Consider the following 20,464-nt stretch of genomic DNA (forward strand, 5'->3'; position numbering starts at 1 on the left):
CTTCAAGAAGCCTACTTTCAATGAAGGAAAACATGCTCAATTTGAAGGATCCATTTATGCAATTTAAATCAACAGTTTGTGAGTTAAAATCAGTTTGTAATTACACCATTAAGCTGGATAAATACAAAAAGTATGTACATAAATTATGATTTTGAAAATACTCCATTGCAGCCATGTTTCTCTGATTCTTTTTACTATGTGGAAACAGCCTTAAAACAAAGGTAAGTGTCAGTTTATTAAGACGAGTTCAGAAATGCATGCAAACAAGTTAGAACAAAGCACACCCACTTGATTTGCTTATTAGAGTATCTGACAGCTTCCTTTTGTTTCCACAGAAGTCCGTCAGGGGACTATTAAAAAGTCTCACGCAGATCTAGACCCTTTTAACTGGCTGGATTTGAACACCGCCTGACACATCCACCGTACTCTACTTCCTGTGTAACTGTCTCCACATCATACCTCAATATTGACTGTGTCCAGATGGTATTTTGGCTCATTAGCTAGATTGACTTTTTCTGTTCGTGTGTGCCATACAAGAACCTATAAAATAACATTTGTGTTAGTACAGTCATCTACAGAGATGATACCAAAGCTTTTTAGTAAGTGTGGAAATCGGTACCTTTGTGCAGTTGTTTGCTTTTGGCTCCAGTTCCTCCACTGTTGTTATCTGTTTCAGAAAATCGGATTCTTGCATTCCTGGTTGAGAACCACGACGCTTGAATACGGCCTTCGGATGTGACAGAATCACTTGAAGACTCACAGCAAATCCTTGGAGAGAGGCGGGTGGGGAAAAAAGGTCAAGAAAAACGTTTAGGCTTTACATTTCATACTTAAAACTAGAAATCCCCCATGTTCTTTTTATAAATGTGTAAATGTGGATAGACAATATTTGGTAGGTTTGTACACCCCACATTGTTTGGCTTTGCCCTGAAGGTGCGATCAGATTTTTGTTAATTGCACCATGTTTTCAACATGTTTAATGAATTTCCTATCATGTAGAGAACATGCTTTTTTTGCCTGAAAAGTCAGGTATTGCTAAGATCTCGGACTATCCTTCCTTTCTGCTTCTAATTAACAAAGAAGACTAAATTTTAAGTAAAATGTATGAAATTTGTACTGTACAAACACTTCCACATTTAAAGGTGAGAGTCGGGGGAAAAAAGGTTAAAATGTTACTTACAACTGTGATCTTTAGAGATTTTTAACATTACTGTTGATGAAAGACAAGTCGTATTAACATTTTGCCTTGCACACCATGTCATTGTTGTGGACATGTGAATAATTTTCATCAACGGTGGCCTGCAAGACAGTTTGCAGCTGATCTGTGCGTTGCACAGCACAACTGAGAGGACTTCATCAGCGCACGTGCCTCTCTTTGCAGTGTTCCTCTAATAACATACATCAGGTCCCTCAAAGGGAGATTACAAGCTGACACATCACCAATTCGAACAAACTTGCCCTCTCTGAAGCAGCTCGCATGAATCTCCAATTAGCCATTATTTATAGAACTCTCCAGCTTTCATCCAGCAATGTTCAGTCAAGTGTATGCTGCTTTAAGTATGACTCAAAACTCAACTTACAAAGTATTGCATTTGTAACTCCTTATGTCTAATGGCCAAGCCTACCAAAGAAATCCTTTTTTTGGCAGTTCAGAGTGGTTCCAGCTGTCCCTTTATGACAGAAGTAGTAACAATTTTGACATCTGCTCTGGAAAACTGCAAGAACACTTAATTCTAAAGCCCATATTACAATTTTCTCAATTTAATAATGAGCGTAACTTTCTCTAATAGAATATAAATCTGTCTCCTTTTCTTACCAGCACTGTCTTGCTACTGTATCTTCCTTGAAAATACCTGTGGCTTTTATAGGAGCCTTTTAAAAAGGAAAATACAAGGAAGTAATTATTATGTCGCATGTAATAAAGGCACACTGAAACCACTTTTGTCATGCTCTTGCTTGTAGCAAAGCACAGGAAGACACCAGAAATTGAAGTCTGTTGGTTGTTTTGGGGTGTTGGGGTTTTTTTTAAATAAAGATTTGGACACTGCAGATGAAGACTATGGGCTGGATGTAACTGACGGACACAGTTGCAGAAAACACATTTAAGTTTATACGTTATATCCTGCCTAAGATGAAGACTAATAGGTGCCTAGATAAGAAGGGCTTATGCACACCTTGCAGAGTACTCTAGCAAATAAAAGACTTGCAGGAGGTGCGCGACTTCGGCTGTAGTCTGTCCTCACCCTGTGCTGTTAAGCTCTGCAGACCGCGCCACCTGCTACCAGCAGTGCTGGGATCCAGCTGTTCTCTGCTGCAGCTGCTCGGTTTAGGTAAGCAGTACCAGGCAAAAGAACAGCAGTTTGGAATTCTCTTCCTAGGGCTTTTTCTTCAGCAGACTACAGGGCTTTCTTGCTTCCTACAACTTGTAGCCTGGCTGTGAGGGAGCACAAGGTGGGCTCCGCACCAGTGCTGTCTGTAGCCAAGCACAGTCATTTGTGAAGAGCTGAAGCTGAGAGCTTAAACTCAGTCAGCAAGAGCGCTGCAGTGCATACAGCCAGCTTTCTGCACCGTGAAACGTGACTGTAGGCTTATTGCTGATGAACAAACTGGTCTAGTTTAGTTCAGTATTTTTGTTTAAGGTGGGCTTTTCCCCCTCAATTAGAACAGACCATAAAGTCATGGTGCTTTAGTGTGGTTGGTATTTTGGGCACACACAAAAAAAAGCTTGCTTTGTAAGGGGAGCTGCCGTTTCTTTCAAAAAAAGATTTAAGATTTAAATTTTAAAGATTTAAGCTGGTCATCCAGAAAGGAGAAGATGAAGTAATTAACTTCATTAACATAATTACTTATTAATAAATTAACTTCATTAATAAACAGTCATTAGCACCAAAGTTAATGACTGTCCTAGTTTTTAGAGTGGAGAAGTGCACTCTAAGCAGAAGAGACAGGCAGATTGTCTGCTGGTTATCTTTGCACATCTCAGCTTGGCTCCCTAGGCCCTGTAGCCTATACTTAACCATGTGTTAATTTCTCCTAGGTTCTCTTGTTGCAAAGCTTGCTCTCCTGTTGAGAAAACTGGATTCAGTTCTGAGGGTGGGCTTTTCCTACACACAGGTGTTCAGCTGGGCCGTGCCCCCTGCTACCATGCTATTGCAAACCACTGTTTTAGGGTGCTATCAAAAATCCCCCAGGTTTTCAGGCATCAAATAAAAGTCAAAATTATTGAACTGAGTGTTGTATGTGGCAAGGACGTGGACCTCTGTGCGCTGACTGGCCTGTGGCCCGAGGTTTGTTTCCTTGACCAGTGGTCATAAAGTCTTTGTTTCTTAAAAGAATCCAATAAAGGAACCTGAAGAGAGGAAATAATTCAAGGAGACTTGTCTCCTGGCTCTCTGGCTGTGCTTTAGAACTGCTTTAATTTCACATGTATGACATTTTGACTTGAATTTTCTAGTGAACACTTTCAGTTGACTTTTTATCGCAGATGGATCATTTTGGGATCAAAAAAAGAGGTTTTGACCAGACTGGCACTAGGTTACTTCTCAGTAGATAATGATCCTGTGGCAATAGATGAAAAGACACTATTATTTTGAATGCTACCCCCAAACAGGGGTTAACCTGGGGTTACTGTCTCCAGCATAGCGCAACTGAACAGTGCTACATGCATACAATTCTTTTACTTGATCATTACTCCTACAAGGTCATATTGGGCTTAAGTTCACGTGAAGTGCCACAGGACAATTTCAGAGCTGGAATGTAAGGAGGTGTTCTGTATTTAAATGCAAGGCTGCAAATTAAATCTAATTGGCTGAAGAGACACGTAGAGAAGAATTAATTTGTTAGAGGACAAGATACCAGGGAGACAGGGCAAAGACTACATCTGTGCTCATTTCTATGGAAGCTGTTTCTGTTAATTCACACCTTCACTTGCGGTAGATCAATGGCTTCTGTTAAAAGGCAGAACCATTTTTCTTCATCCAGTTAGACTGAAGCCAGTCTTAAAAGATTTTGTTGCTGTAATTAATGCCCTTGCTTCCTGAATGCTCTAGATCGGATAGTAGCAGAAGGCAAGCTAGAAACTGAAAGTGTTTATCATTTCTGCAGTATATAAATGCTAATACTCAGTGCTGGTGTTGAAACAGACCTACTGGTTTCCACACAGTTCAAGGTACTACCTTTGGCTTGTTGAACATGCCACGGCTTGGGGTCTGCTTCTTACAAGTTACCTGCTCCCTGTGACACACTGTTTGGGTTGCAGTAAGGCAGAGATGCTCAACCAGGAGTTTCTGTAGTTCAGAACAAAGGCATCTGCTGACAGTTAATTCACCATGAAAGAGGCTCTCAATTTTGAACTCGGCATTTAAAATACTTGGTAGCCTTTGATGGAGGGGTGGCAGGGTCATTAATAGACTAGCTGTTTTCTCAGAAAAACATCAGATAGATGTACTAAAGATCTCATAACTACAGAAAAATAAAAATTAAAAAAAAATAGGTGGTTGCTCAGGCCCTAGCAGAGGGACTTAGGGTGCAGTGGATGACCTCTGGACAAGTCCAAAATCTGCCTGCCCAGAGATTCACAGGCGTGGATTAATCTCTACAACTGAAGTAGCTCTTGGAATGCTAACCTATGTTAGCATTGTATGTATGCATCTGTTCTCCTTGAACAATCTTGACAGGATAATCATGATCGTGGGTGCTCAAAAACTCTGGCACTGGGAACAAGCCAAAAGCAAACCACTAACAGCATTATTTAATATAGAAGATTTTAAATCAGGACTATCATAAACAACAGTGCCCACCTCTGAATCAATGTCACGCTTCACTTACAACACCCAATTCTCTCTTGCTTTTTCCTTACCTGAGGGTAAGGAGGTCTGCATGAAACTCTGGAACACACCTACAGTTAAAATTGAGGTGTAACTTTAAAAACACATGAACTAATTCACATGGTGTGTTGGTTGCCAAACAAGAAGCAACACAGGAAACAGCTACTCTGCTTTGTGAATGCAATGTAGCATTCAAGAACAGCAGCATCAACGACAAACTTCTCTTAAGTAGTAACCAGTTGTTACTGATCTAATGCAATTGTTGTCGGTGAGTGTATTTCAAAGGGGAATCTAGGGAAGTTGGCTGGCTAGGGTCTTTGAGGTGACCCTAATGAAATCAGCAGGACCTGTCTCCACTTACAGTAGATTTGAATTTGGCCCTGTATTCTGAAGTCTAGAATAAGAAGTTTATGTGCTTAAAAGAAAGGATGTGCTTCCTCTGAACAGCCACAAGTTAAACTAGTGGTCCTAAACCTTTCAAGCAGTTGCTCTTTTCACACCCAGCCTCATGATGAAATTCTTATGAAAATCAAATATGAAAAGGTAGTTCTGTAAACCAAAGAGTCTCCTTTGTCCTGGGAATCAGAACATTAGTTATATAAACAGGTGTAGACAGCTGAGCTGTTTAATGTATGCACCTTTTTTATTTCATGGTAATATTTTTCAAAAGAGATCCTTGATCTTCCTTATATGTGGTATAATCCAATTTGCTTGTATATTCAGTGCTAGCAGATGGAGGAATGCCACTGATGTACCACTTAGGTTTGTTAGCAAGTCTTCCAAGTCCCCAGGGGTATGTTGGAGAGTCAGGGGGGCAAGGGTGGAAATCTGAGTGTTGCCACACATCCTACAGACTGCACCTGCTGAGACACCTATGCACTTCTAGATTTGCAGGTTCTGTTCTGTTTGTCTGTGCCCTTCCGTTATATTCCCGAGGGGAACGAAAATGCAGTCTTAACATTACTTTTTACCAGCCTGCACAGGATCCATTTCAATCCTTGCTGAAATTAAAAATGTAATTTAATTTCTTCAGTTATTTTTTTGAAGACTAATAAAAGTTCTCTCACAAAGTAATAACTCCTCATCTGTGGATCTGCAGTAACTTCCTATCCTCTCAGTTCGCCTCTGTAACCCTCCCTTCTGTCAGTTTGGTAAAAGTATGAGCAGGTAATGCTCCTAATGGAGCTGCTTTTCCCTCACACCAGTTTGCAGCCAGCAACTGCAAAGTGTAAACAACTTCAGAACTTCGTGTCTATGTTAGACTCCCTTGGCCAGTGTTGTGTAATGGCTTTTTGTCTGCTGCTAACGAACCATGTTATCATCTATAATGCCCACAAGTAACCACTTCTGCAGCATGGTATCAGTATGTATCTACAAATCCACAGGCAGAAACTATTAAAATGCACAGCTGCAGTCCTCAACAGGCGGCATGGGTGTGGGGATTGACATATCTACTTCTCCTCTGAGGAATGCCTCTACCTGGACACTCAAATAGTTATTTTCATGCCAGGTGATACTATTAACTTGAAATGCTTCTACATTGCAGAAAAATTCACCTGTTGATGTTTCTGTCTTTGAGGTGTTAACAATGATTAGTTCTCCTTTAGTCTTTCTAACCAATTGTACTGTAAATACTGTACACATTTTTCATCAGACATTTCAATCCATATACAAATATTCTGTTGAGATGGGAAAGCACTGTCCTTTTCCCTTTCCCAAAACATAAGTTGTTTTTTTAAAAAAAAAACAAACAACAAAATTAAGAAAAAATAAAACGGCTGTCTATTTCTACTCCATTCTTGCTCTTGTATTTTAACTTTTCCCTTCCCTCTCTTTCCTGAATACAGGAGATGCTTAAGTGCAAATATCATATCATTTGCTGGGAAACCAGCTGCTGCTACATCAGAAATCAGACTTCTGCACAGCGGTGATTCTTGTAGCAGTTGTGAATATATACAAAAGATTGTCTAAGCATGGACTGACAGCGAGACAGAGCTACGTGGTGTGCTAACTTCACAGCAGAAGATTGATTAGATCCATTTTGAAGTTTTTCTACCTTCATCCACTAGGCTACAGCTGTCAATGATTCTTCCCCTAAGCCCAGTGTTTCAAACTATATCCATCTACAGTTATCACCATCATTCCAAATAACCAATAAAAATAAATAATTTCATGATCAAGTAGCATTTTACAACATGAGGTCTAAGAAGGGTCTGCATTTATACTGTCTGGTGTAGACTGACGACAATGAAAGGCAGGGGCTCCTTGCAAAAATTAACTGGATGAATTAATTTACAATGAACTTGTTTCAGACAAACAATTTATACAACATAAAAGCCAAGTTGTCTCATAAAATTAAAAACAAGTGAAAGTAAGTTCAAATATCACCAAGCAGCAACTTAATTAGATGTGATGTGCAAGCTAAGACTTCCAGGATATTTAGTGCCAAAAGGCTACACACAGCAGCTGCACTTCAGAAGTTTTAAAAGCTGCTTACACTGAGAAATCACTGTCTTTCCCACTCATAAAAATGTAGTAGTTACTATGACATGTATCATGAGACTTGGTACTTACCTGCCATGTCAATAGCAAAGGGCCTGTCAGCTCTCCAGCCAGTGTACCAGCCAACAACTTTGCCATTTTCCACGACTGGGCGCTCGTACCGTCGTCCTCCTACCAGTCCCACGGGCCATACTGATACTTTGCGGGTTGTACGCATCTGCAAGAGGCAGGCATGGTGTGACTGCATGCACCTTTTCCTAGTAGGCTTTTTTGGGAAGTGTTGGTGGAAAGCCTACACATTAATCATCAAGACTAAGTATTTAAAAGCAATTCTAGCTCACAGATTTCGGACCAACAGAGTAAGCATTTGAAAGCTGTGTGTGCCCACTCATTTTCCGTGAACTCTCCAGCTCTCTAGCCCATAGGCACCTCAATTCTACTGAAAATATCCTATTTATATTACTTGTTTATACCAAAACATTTAAAAGCCATAAAAACCCCAGCATTTGTTTTCTTGTTTGTTTGGGCTTTCAAAGGTGTAGTAGATCTTTTTTATCTGTGAGACTATAGCTACTGGACTTATTTCTATAGATTGCTGACGTATTGTACAAGCCCAGCGAGAAGAGAATGTTATAATAATGATTAACAAATACAGACTTCATTAAGACAAGTACAATTAGTTTGAGACTCGTAAAAAATACACTGAGCATAGGAAATTGTGACACAGAACTCTTTCCCTACCTGCAACATACTACATTTGTACAATTGATGCAGCTCAGATCCATTAAAGACTCACAAAAAATGAAGCTTGGACTAAGTCTTTTTAACTTCTACATTTTTCTCTTGCAAAGCTCTGCTAAGTTTCCAAGAAGGACAGAAAGCAAGTCAGGCAGGGTGCTTCTGCTACTTTTCTATCAGTAATAAGTGTTTTTCCCAATGGTGTAAATGTAATTAAATACAATTCTAGAAATGTGGTCCTCATCTCACCTTGAGGAATCAATAGATACTAAAATATTACTCTTTCTTTAGCAAAAAGCACGCATGACTGGGAGTCAGAGAATTCAGTCCACTGGTTAGTAGACCATTTTCTTCAGTAAACAGGAGATAACATGACATGAACCCTGACGCCCTGCTCCCCATGGGAAAATCACTGACAGTCTGGTGTGAGAACTTGAGAAGATGAGTGCACAGGTGCTGCAGCTCGCACAGTTTAACCACACTGATTCAGAAGCCACTGTTTTAACTACTGTACTTAAAAATGGTCCTATTTAAGCAAGTATTAAACTATTTCAGTGTAACATGGGCTTAATTTGATAGATTTTTAAAACAATCTCTTGTCTTCTGTTGTAATTGAGGCCTGTTCCTTAGGGGAAAATTATCCCTTTCTCCTCCCAAGCACTCCTCTCGGCAAAAACACACACAGTTTTATGTATTTGTAACTGCAGTCCCCTATTGATAGACTTTACTTCAGTAAAAGAGAACCTTGGTTAAATATTAAACATGTTCTTTCTGCCAAGGTGAAAGATTTATCATGCATATCATCTAGACTCCCAGGAGATGCACCGGAAAAAACAAAGATGTCGCATCACTCTGGTTCACATTGCTAAGCTAGAAACATTAGCAGATTCTTAGGGTAACTTTCACATAGGGAAGGCATAAAATATGTTATTTTAAAATCCACAAATACGTATGTACACACAGAAGAGAGGCATGCACCTTCTTTCCCTCCGATTCTTTGTGTATCTTTAAATTTGTTTAGCAAAATTATCTTACTTCCACCCTAATAACTGCTGCAGCAAGTCAGATCATCTCACTCAGAAGCAGAAGTCTGTATTGTGTAAGAACAGGGTATATACACAATTGCCAATATGGGGACTTCTCACAAGGATCCTATCCAAACCATTGACTATTTACTTGCCAGTGAAAGACCCCCATGAATCTCTCCACAGGTTATTTTTAAATGTGTTTGTCTGTAACCGTTCTCCCTGCTTAAGATCATTTTTCCTATCTCTCCTACTCCTCCGTTCAGGAAATGCAGAGTTTGCAATTATTAATTTGGATACAGAAATCAGACAAACCTTCTAATGAAGATCATCTAGCTCTGGTGTGAATGATACATTCATTCTGCAAATTTTGATAACACTATATTTATAGCAACATCCAAACACATCAGACATGGGCACAGGACATCATCCTGTTGGGCTTGTCTACACAGGCAAGTTGCCAATAGGTTTCCAAGGGCATGATCAAGCCACACACACCCAACTGTGCTACACCAGCATCAACTGCAGGACCAACACAGACACCCACTAACTTTTTTGCACTGCCATTAACACCTTCTGGAGGGTATGGATACCTGAAAAAATTACTAGTGTACTGATAGGCAGCATTTTAGCTACCCTGTGCCAACCACCTGTACTCATGGTAAACACAAAATGCCGCAAGAGAGGGCAGGCACCTTGTAGCTACAAGGGCATAGCTGAAGCATGGTAAGCTGTCGTGGTTTAACCCTGGCCAGCGACCAAGCCCCACGCAGCCGCTCGTTCGCTCCACCCTCACCCAGAGGGATGGGGAGGAGAATGAGAAAGGAATGTAAAACTTAAGGGTTGAGATAAGAACAATTTAATAGGTAAAGCAAAAGCCGCGCACGCAAGCAAAGCAAACCAAGGGATTCATTCACCACTTCCCACGGGCAGGCAGGGGTTCAGCCAGCCCCAGGACAGGAGGGCTCCGTCACGCCTAACAGTTACTTGGGAAGACAAACACCATAACGCCAGATGTCCGTCCCCCCCTTCTTCCTTCTTGCCCCAGTTTATATACCCAGCGTGACGTCAGTCATATGGTATGGAACACCCCTTTGGCCAGTTTGGGTCAGCTGTCCTGGCTGTGTCCCCTCCCAGTTTCCCGTGCCCCTCCAGCCCTCTCACTGGCAGGGCCCAAGAAACTGCAAAGTCCTTGACTTAGTACAAACATCCCCCAGTAACAACTGAAAACGTCAGTATCCTGTCAGCGTTGTTCTCACACCGAATCCAAAACACACACTGCACCAGCTACTAAGAAGAAAATTAACTCTATCCCAGCTGAAACCAGGACATAGCCCATACATACCCTGCCTTTTCTCACAGTAAGCATTTGGACAGCTGTACTGCAAAATGAGCCAGATCACATGAGACTTCTGAATTGGGTCAATAGTAGCCACTTCATTTATGCTAGCAGAACCAGACTCATGTACATTAATACTTCGCCATACACAGTGTGTAGGAAAAACTTGTCAGTAAAAAGTATCTCACTGACCTCATGAAACCAGCATGAAATGACCCAAGAAGTTTTAATTATGACAGTCTTGGGTCCATCTCGGTGTCTATGAGTTAAGTCAGTAAAGCCACCACACTTCAGAAGGAAGTAAGTAACACTCTGCAGAGCTCTTGATTTTGTCCTTGGGTTACTTTCTTTATTCTCACAGGTTACATTTTTGGAAAATGAAATAAGCAGGTGTCAAGAATACAGCAATACCTTTAAATAAAAACTGAAAGAGCACATCTAGACCAGTATTTATGCTAATTCTGAAACACCTCACAGCCTGAGGATATGCTAGGCAAATGAAAGTAGGAATATTTCTTTTAATCTTCTGAGAATAGCATTACCGCAGTTAACATACTGATGTGTTAAGGCTGTATTTATGTATGATGGGGAGAAAGCTATTATTTGGATTAAAAGGCCAACTTGCATCTTTAATTTGATGCTGCTAATCACTGGGACACAAAAAGGCAATTCAAACACATGGTCATTCTAAATAGCTTTATTACTGTGGGTTAAACAACTGCCAAAATCCTGTAACTTACAAACAGCTTCCCAAATTACTCTTCTGTCATTTTAATGTGTGGTAGCACATGCTGTCTTAATATGCAGCTTTTTAAGTCCTTGTAGCTTACATAAATGGTATTCAACTTACTCACACTTAACTCTTTGTAAGTTAGGCATCTGGTCTATCCTAGTTAGACTTCTATAGTTAATGAACAGGTAGGAGCCTACTGATGTGATTCATCCTGCCTGGCTTCAGCAGCTATCTTAAGTTAGGGTGAATCTCCCTCCTGGAAATGCTTCTGACTTTTGGTTATTTGAAAGGGGGTCTTGGGCATAGGAGGAAAGTGATGTGCTGGATAGGGGAAGATGAGGAAAGCATTCTGTAACATGGTAGAACAAACCCAAATGAAGCAGGGAGGACACAACTGGGAAAGAGTGGGCAAGGAAATGACAGGAGAGCAGTAACAACTGACCAAAGAACCCCCAGTGCAAGGCATATAACAGTAAATACAGTAGCAATAGAGGAACCACTAAAGAATAACAAGTGAAAATGCAGAAAATGTAGCTGAGCAATAATAGACAGTGATAAAAGCATTGCCAAAAATAGCATCTCATTAGTCAATCAAGAAAAACTGCTTAATGGAATGCGCCAGACTGATGGCTAGAGAAGATACCAAGCCAGTAATAAAATATAAAAGCCCAAAGGGAATGAAGGCAAATGACAGACAGAAGGCAACGTGGCCATACTTCGTACAGTGAAAAGGCTTCCAGGCTAGAACAACCACCCTATGTTTTTGCAGCATGATGTTGATGCGTTTCTATTCAGAATTCAAAGCTCTCAGCAAATGCAAACCTGGCTGCCACACACAGTAAGCTTTTTTCCCCACCCCTCTGTTCTCATTTCAACCCCTATGTAATTTGTGATCGTACTGGTCGGGCTACATGTTATCATCCAGGCTCACACACCTGCCTCGCCCCACCCCAGCAAAGACTCCAGCAGATTTCTATGCAAAATTCTGATTTATTACCACCAAAGACGGGATCTAGAGCTCCTTCACTACAACTTTTCCACAGAGGAAAATGCTATGTGTTAAAGCACAAGCACAGCCAGGTTCCGTATCAGTTCTCACACAGACATCCTGCATTACTCACAGGTCAGTTGAAGCCGAATTCTGCTTCAACAACGCTTACGTGACTGCACTACAAGTCAGAGGGATAGCTCCGCTGCAGTGATGCTACGCCCGTTTCCCCAGGCATTAAACGGAGCTTCTGCCCCTACTCACCGTTACTTCAAAGGAGGTACTGAGTCACAGGAAATCTGTGCCAGTGGTTTTTGTGGTTCAGGGACTGTGACGCTTAGGGGACAGTAACTTTAAAAAGTAAGTTTGTTGTCAGTAAACTTGACTCTAAAGGCTATGTCTCCATGGGAAAACTTATAGAAAGGGTCTACAAATAAAAAAAAAATGCCAATCATTGATCTAGCCTACTCTGCAACCCTCACAGGTGATCTGATTTAGTGCTTCACCATCCCCACCATTAGAAAGCTTTTTTTCCAAACATCTGCTTTAAACCTCCTCTGCTGATTCGTACCCAATCCACACTGCAGAGGGAAGGACAGATTAATTCCCTCTTCTCTCAAGCAACATTTTACATATCAGATACAATGAGTAATGCTTCTAAATTATACCAGCATCCTTGGGCACAAATGTCAATATTGCTTCCCTACAGGAGAAAACTGTACTAAATTTAACTGAAGCAGTTAGAAGCCAATTTCTCTGTACTGGGAAGACTTCCAAAACATTTGCTGTTCATGTTTCCTTTTGGTCCTTCTACTCACTACATCTTTTTCTCATCCTACTTTCTGTTACTCTACTTGGTTGTGTTCACTGTACTACTGAAGAGCCGCTGACCATGTGTAATTACTTTCATAGTAACAGTATCAGTTTCACAGGTAAGAAAAAGATTGCTGTTAAAGTACAGAAACAGACAGTGCTTGGTACTTTGTAACCCAGAGCCCCTCACTCGGATCAATGTGCTTCAAATAGCTTTTTTTTGTCACTGTTTCCTCTCATTTTTAAGCCACTTCATTGTTCCTTCCCCAGTCTTTTCTAATCCAGCCTCTTTAGCAGAGGTACTACATGTCTACATGCAAGGGGAATGTCAGTGTGCATTTAAAATGTCATGTTCTTAAATCATTTTTATACTAGAAAGGTATTTAATGCACTGCTAACTCATATTTAGATCCTTTTTTTTTAATGAAGAAAACAACTAATGACTGACAGCTAATATATAATTCTGTCTAGAATACTGAATGTTATTTTTAAGACTATAACAAAAATTGGATTTTTTCCAACCAGCTCCAAGAGATCTTCATGTTTTCAAAGATAAACAGATTCACTTATGCTACTTTTCAATCTTTTGCATAAATATATCAATTAAAAAATACATAGAAATTAGCTTAATACAGTGTATAAAGATTAGGACAGTTATGTAAAAGTTATCTAAGGAGCATTTACCCTTCCCTAGTCAGAGTTGGAATAAACAGTAAATATTCACCTCTTCTGTAACGTCTTTTTTGAGTCGCTCTCAAAATGTTTTACAAAGGTGATCATGGGAAAACTGAACCTGTGTGACATGCAATGCCTGCATTTCTGACCTATTCTTAATAACAAGGATTTATTTTTTGGGCTATAAACTGTTAAGAGCTGTTAGAACATCCACTACCTTCACACATACTTTTTGGGGGAGTGAAGGGCAGAGGCGTAAGAAAATGTTTTCAGTCCAAATCTCTCGTACAACATGCCCTCTGCTCTACAGTGCCACTATGAAAATCACCACAGCTGGACAGCCCTAACCTTCAATAAGAAGGTCACGTCCATTAGCCAAGACAAAATGTTTCCTGTTTCCCCCCTGTTCTTCATGAACCTTTGCTCCCATCTGGTCGATTTGAGGATGATCCTACCTGAGCAATTTAGACCATGACATCAGCAATAGCATACCTTCAAAATGTTAGTCAATTTTTGTTTAATTTGATGTTTAAGTTACTTCTACAAAGAGCAATCCAGCTGACTGTCCTCTTCACCAATCATATTCTCACCTTCTCTGTGGCTCCACGAATCTTGAGTTACCTGTAAAGACTACCTCAACTTCAGGAGAAAGGGCTGAGCTCTACCATCATTGTCAGGGTGTTCTTACACAGGCAACAGCTACAGCCAATTGAATTCTGGTCCCCAACTCAGTGGGCAAACGGGGCTAACTGCTAAGCTATTAAATACAAGTTTGGGGCTTTTCCCTTAGAAATGACAATTAATGTGTAATTTACTTTGAACTCCATGCTGCAAGACTGTATTCCCATCACGCCTTATAGCGTGGGACAAGGTAAGTGGTACATGCCATAGCAGCATGCTCTAGGCACCTGGCAAATCTTGCTACAGAAGTTTAAGACATCAGTGACTAAAGGGCTAGGGCTGGCAGTGAGGGAGATCACAGTTTTAGATATGAGCATTTTAATTTCACATGCATCTCAGTTTAGGTGTCTGAGCAAAATACAAAATTGACAGATATAACCCAGACAGGAATCTCTAAAAATCAATGCATTTCTGAATGCAGCAAGCTCACTTTCTCACACATGCTGGACCTTTACTCCTGTTCTTTGTACTCCATAAGCACCTCATCCCTCACCCAAGGTTTCAGAGGAGTCTGCACAATCAACAGCAGAGTGGTCCTCTGACACTGACTCCTCCGACCTGCATACGTACCCACACATGGACCAAGGAAGTGGTGGCTTTTGCCCAACTACACAAAATACAAAATACAGAGAACATGCCTGAGACACAGAAACACATGAATGATGCAAAGAGTTAAGGGAAACTAAACTTAGCTATGTGTCTGGTTTCCAGTACTTAGGCTAATCTTGTTTTTAAAATCTCTCTATGAATGTGGAATGCCAGCTTTACCTAACGTTTTCTTTCTGGAATTTTAAAAAATATGAAATTGGCAGTTGCTAGGCATCAGTCACAATATTACAATAACTTGCATTCAGGAATAAGACGCAGCACAAACGCAACAGAAATAATAACAGAGTCACTCCAAAAAGAACAGCCTACAGTAAAAAATAGAAGTTATGACGATTGACGTAGAAACATCTGTAGAGCGTATCACATATGGCAGGTGGGATATCAGGCCTCTCAGTGGCTTTGTTATGAACACAGACTGACATGCAACTGATAAAAACATATTTTCAGAAAGTGGACTGTTGTTTTTGATGGAGAGATGCAGATGGACACCTCCAGGTGAACAGTTCATACCTGAGCAGAAATGGTATAAATTATTCTCAAGGTCTGGATCCCAAAATAATAAGTGATAAAACACAATCTGCCAGAGCCACCAGCATTTAAGTAAAAGTGTGATTTTTTACCTGACCACCACTATACTCTCCAACGGAAGGAGTTGGGGATAACCCTAAGGCCACATCTCTGTTCCTGGATTTATTTCTTCATCACTGCTGCAGCCCCACTCAGTACTCCAAAGAATTTCACAATCAATGAACAAATTCATCCTTTGAAGCCTTTCCAGGGAAGGGGAGCTTTTCCTAACAAAATACTTAGCTGAGTCAGTGCTGAACACACTGTAGCAGCAGAAAGACAAACCAGGCTCTCCACCTGATGACAACTAAACCTGCCCAGACCCTGCTCAGTTTGACTTTGAGGACATAGTTTTTGACTGGCAAAACTAAGCAATACGCCCACATGCCATTGTACGTCTTCGAAAAAAGACAATTACAAACAGGACCAGGGGGTTCCATGTTTACTACAGATGGTGACATTTTCCAGCAAAACACTACTGTAAGCCTGAGGGGGTTTGTGGGTGTGGGGGTGTGTGTCCCGATTTCCATGAAATACATTTTGCCCAGGTGTAGACTCCATATCAAATATAAGGTACTCACTCCTGTAAGTACCAGACAGAAGTACTTTGGACAGAGATTAGAATTTCCTCATCAAAAGCTCTCAGAAGTATCCCATGGCGTTTCATGTCAAAGGATGCTCCTTTTTGATCATGCCCTTATGGTTTATACACCTCCACTCACAGTAAAGCCTTTGCTGATCCTGCTTTGTTAAAAAGGCTCCATCTTCTGTAAGGGCACTAGGGAAACCCACAGCAAAGGCCTTAAACATAATCCTTCACTGATGTGCAGTTCCCTGGCACAACTTCTGCTCCATAGTAATGCTTTTACGACTTCTGAGCAAAATGCACCCCTAACTCCAACACTGCTCTCATGTCAATTTCACGGTCCTAACTAGCCTTGGCTCCCACCCCCTCAAGCCCTCACTGCTGTTACTGAAACCGACTTTGACTCAGAAGAAAGCCATTACAAAGAAGACAGACCTACTGTTTCATAAGCCAGCAAATGTACATAACTGCTTGCCCGCAGATGCTAGCAGACATTACTGTTAGCAGTTTGGGAGCCACATGACCCTGGGCCCACGCCTGTGACATACGGAAGGTCACCTAGCCAGCACAGGATGGTGGTAGGACCAGAATTCAGAGCTCCAGTCTTGTCGCTCTACATTTATACTACTCTCTCCAGTGACCAGACTACAGTTTATCAGACCTCCTCTGGCATTACGCGACTGCAGATCTGGAGGATTGTTGCTTGCAGGGTAACAAACCAAAAAAAAAAACAAACAACCCTCCCTCTCAGGTGTTGTTACCACTGCTTTCATGACAGGAGTTACTACCAGATTTCATCTGCCCACAACACGTTCTGAAGCTGCTCTCTTCATGCTTGGAGAAGACAAGCACAGTTTACCCTCATAAATCAATCAATTCCTGAAGGAGAGATCAGGATTTACTACAGAGCTGTCAAGGCAGAATCCATAAAACCAGAGTTTTTTTAACAACAAAAAAACCCCACAAACAACCCTCAAGCGGTGCCTCGACTGAAAATAAGACTACTGGCTCTCTCCAAACACAACCTCCCACTCATCGTAAAGGCACATCCCGGTGGCAATGCCTGCCAAAAGACTTGTATCATCTTTGCCAGGCTGACAAGGCATTCCCTGCGTTACTACCAGCAGCATCCCAGAGACCTTGCATACAACTCATTAGCGAGCCCGGAAAACAGTCATGGGAACGTGCAGTGGTAACTGAAGCAAAAGCTCCTTCTCCACTCCTGTAACAGAGCCTTCCAACCACCACATTTCACAGGGAAAACTCATTCATGCATGTGTGGTTGCCTGCAAACACAAGGCTCAGAATAAACACCTCTTCCCCAGCAGCTGAACCCTGGTGAAAAAGAAGCCTTAGAACTGTGGAGCTGCATACTGGAGATTACCATTCTTGTTAGCACAAGGCAACACACTGCCTGTTGTGCTTGCAATTTTCAAGGTTAACCCTTCAGACAGGTTTATCCCCTTGCTTTCCTGCGTTTCCTAGCTGATCAGAGGTAATTTGTACCCTTTCATTTCATCAGTCACAGCAATTAGAATAAAAGAATAAACCTGACTGAACCTCTTTTCAGCAGCTGTGGGTCACATGTCATATGCCTGTCAAAACTGTTCCTTTAGCTTGTCCTCAATGTTGGTACTCAGGGGAACAAAAAAAAAAAAGATGAAGGAGGAAGAAAAAAGTAGAGATTTGTCTCCAAATATCTTTTGTTCCACACTACTCATTGTGGTGAAGTGTATTTTCTGTATCAATTTACAGACTCCCTAAGATTGAATGAAATTAGTTTTATATCCTGAACAGAGGTGGACACTCCCATCACATCAAAGATGGGTACGTGGAATCACTCTGCATTATAATGCGCTAAGCACAGCCATGAGATTTTAAGAAAATCAATTACAACAAAGGTTTAGCCTCCAGGCAAAGGTCTTGGAATTAGCAGCTTCGACGCTGAATGTCAAATGGGCAAAGGAAGCAGAGCATTCCTGCTGAATGGGGACCCTGCACCTGCCCACCTGCCCCACGGAAAGAGAAGCATTTTGCATCTAAACATAAAAGAACATAACCACTTCTAAAATAACTTGCTTTAGGAAATTTCACGTGCTTCACATTCCGTGCATCTTGCTCATTTCAACCTACCGCCTGCGAAGCATGTGAGGAAGCACAGTGCTTCCAAGCTGCAGAACATGGGTGTACAGCACTGCACAGAGCACTACCCACCAGCAGAAGACGTGGACTGCAGTGTGAAGTCCTGCACATTCCCTATCTGCTGCCAATCTACTTTTCCGTTTCCCTCCCTCATTTCACTGCCAAGATTACTCTTCCAGCTGTCACAGGAGACGCACATGATCTTTCTTCTGCTGTTTTATGTCCCCTTACTAAACACCCCTCCTTCCTGCCAAGGGGCACCCAGAAAGAAAGCTGGATACCCTCTCCCCCGAGCACTTGCCAATTCCCACCGAGAAGGAGCAAAGCCCTTCAGCAAGGGGCCGCAATAAAGACAAAACCAGGTCCCTTCACAAAAGAGACTCCTGAAAGGGTGTTTGGTCATTACACAAACGATTTGCTACTTTTGAGAGTGAAAGGCTTCAAAAGGACTGGGCAACTCCACGTGAAGGAGCCGGCTCCGGATTAACTCATCCGCGCCAAGAAAAAACGGCGAAGGACAGCGGCTCTCTCCGTGCGAGCTCGCCCTGCGGGGAGGGATGCAGCCCGAAAAAAACAAGTATCAAAGCGCGCTTTTCATCCCGGTTTTAACAAAAACGCGGGATCGCTAAGCCCTCAGCTTGCCTCGCTCAGCAGGAAAGCGAGAAAACAGCGGTAAAAAGTTGGGGGTGGGGTGCGGGGGCGCCGCGGAGGGGAGGAACAAGAAACTCAACATCAAGAGAGGGGCGGTCACACCCGGGCAGGGCTGGGGACCCCGGGGAAGGACGGGGCGCGGCGAGGGGTCCTCGCCGGGGGGCAGGCTTGCCTCACCCGCGCCCGGGCTGTGGGCGAGGGGCACCGGGCGCGCCGCAAAGCGGGGTCAGGGCTCGGCGAGGCGGGACGGGTGGCGGCGGGCACCCGAGGGGCGAGCAGGGGCGGGAGCGGCGAGCGCCTGAGGCGGGACGAGGCCGGCAGCGAGGGGGGGCGAGGCGGGAAACGGCGCGCGCCCCCCGCCCCGCACGCACCTCCTGGAAAAGCTCCAGACTGTAGGTGTTGTCGTCGTCGGCGAAGAAGAGCACCCCGGGCTGGGGGGGCGGCAGGTGCTGGTGCCGCTGCCGCAGCCAGGCCAGGCCGGCGTTGCGCTGCTCGGTGGCGCGGGGCAGCCCCGGCCGCTTGTAGCGGCGCGGCGTGGGGACGTGGAGGTGCGTGCAGGGCAGGCCGGCGCCCGCCACGAAGCGGCTCACCAGCTCGCTGCGCGCCGCCGCGTCCTCCACCAGGATCCAGTGGAGCCGCGCCACCTGCCGGAAGGTGTTGGCCAGGCGGGTGAGCTCGGCCTTCTGCACCGGGCGGCTGTACGTGGGCGTGATGGCATAGATGGTGGGCAGCGCCGCCTCCGGCCGCCGCTGGGGGGGCGCCCGCGCCGCCGCCGGCCGGGCCCCTCCGCTACCGCCCCCGCCCCCGCCGCGGGGGGCCAGGGCGGGCAGCGGCGCCCGGCTGCTGTCGATGTCCAGCACGATGATGACGATGAGCACCCAGGGCAGCAGCAGGAGGAACCGGCTGAAGAGCTGCGACTTCATCCTGCCCCCGGCGCCCTCCCGCCGCGCCGCCCCTCAGCGCCGCCCCATGGACGGGCGCGGCGGCGCTCAGCGCATGGCCGCGGGGCTGCCCCTGCGCCCGCCCGCGCTCCCCCGCGGGGCGGCCGAGCGGCCGGGGAGGGCGGCGCTCCCTCCGGCGGGGCGGCTCGGTGCCCGCGGTGCCCTGCGGCAGCCCGGCGGGGCAGGTGCCTGGCCCCGATCCGCCGCGCCTCTATTCCGTGCGCGGCCGCCCTGCCGCCGCCGCCGCCTCCTTCGCCCTCGGCATCGCCGGGCCGGGCCGGGGCGCCGCGCCGTCGCGGCCGGGGCTCGGCGGGAGGCTCTGGGGAGACGCTCCTTCGCCGCCGCTTCCCCGGGCGGCTCTGGCGGTGCGTGGGGGCGGGGAGGGGGAGGTAGGGCGGGCGGGGAGGCGGGAGGGAGGGTCCCCGCGGGCGGGGGCCGGGGGGGGGGGCTCCCGCCCCGCCCCGCTCCGCTCCGGCTGCCGCCCCCGGGCGCCGCGGGGAGGGGGGCGGCGGCTGCGGCCCGCGGAGCTTGTCGCCCTCGGGGGGCGGCACCGTGGCCCGGCTGGCGGCGGCGGGGGGCTCCTGCTCACCGCGGCGAGCGCCAACTTCGGCCGGCGGCCGGGCCACCTTCTCCGGGACGCCGCCGGCC

General features: G+C 44.5%; 1 protein-coding gene across 1 annotated transcript; it reads right to left on the bottom strand.

Moving 5' to 3' along the window:
* Positions 1-75: 75 nt before the first annotated feature.
* Positions 76-20,182, bottom strand: B3GAT2 (beta-1,3-glucuronyltransferase 2). Its single transcript, XM_037391600.1, has 4 exons — positions 19,247-20,182; positions 7,401-7,545; positions 620-768; positions 76-540 (listed from the first exon to the last, which is right to left on the bottom strand). Exons 1-4 carry the CDS (start codon positions 19,796-19,798, stop codon positions 454-456), a joined length of 933 nt encoding a protein of 310 aa, XP_037247497.1. The 5' UTR covers positions 19,799-20,182; the 3' UTR covers positions 76-453.
* Between the last annotated feature and the right edge of the window lie 282 nt (positions 20,183-20,464).

This window comes from Falco rusticolus, chromosome 6 (genome assembly GCF_015220075.1).
Source record: "Falco rusticolus isolate bFalRus1 chromosome 6, bFalRus1.pri, whole genome shotgun sequence".
NCBI lineage: Eukaryota > Metazoa > Chordata > Aves > Falconiformes > Falconidae > Falco > Falco rusticolus.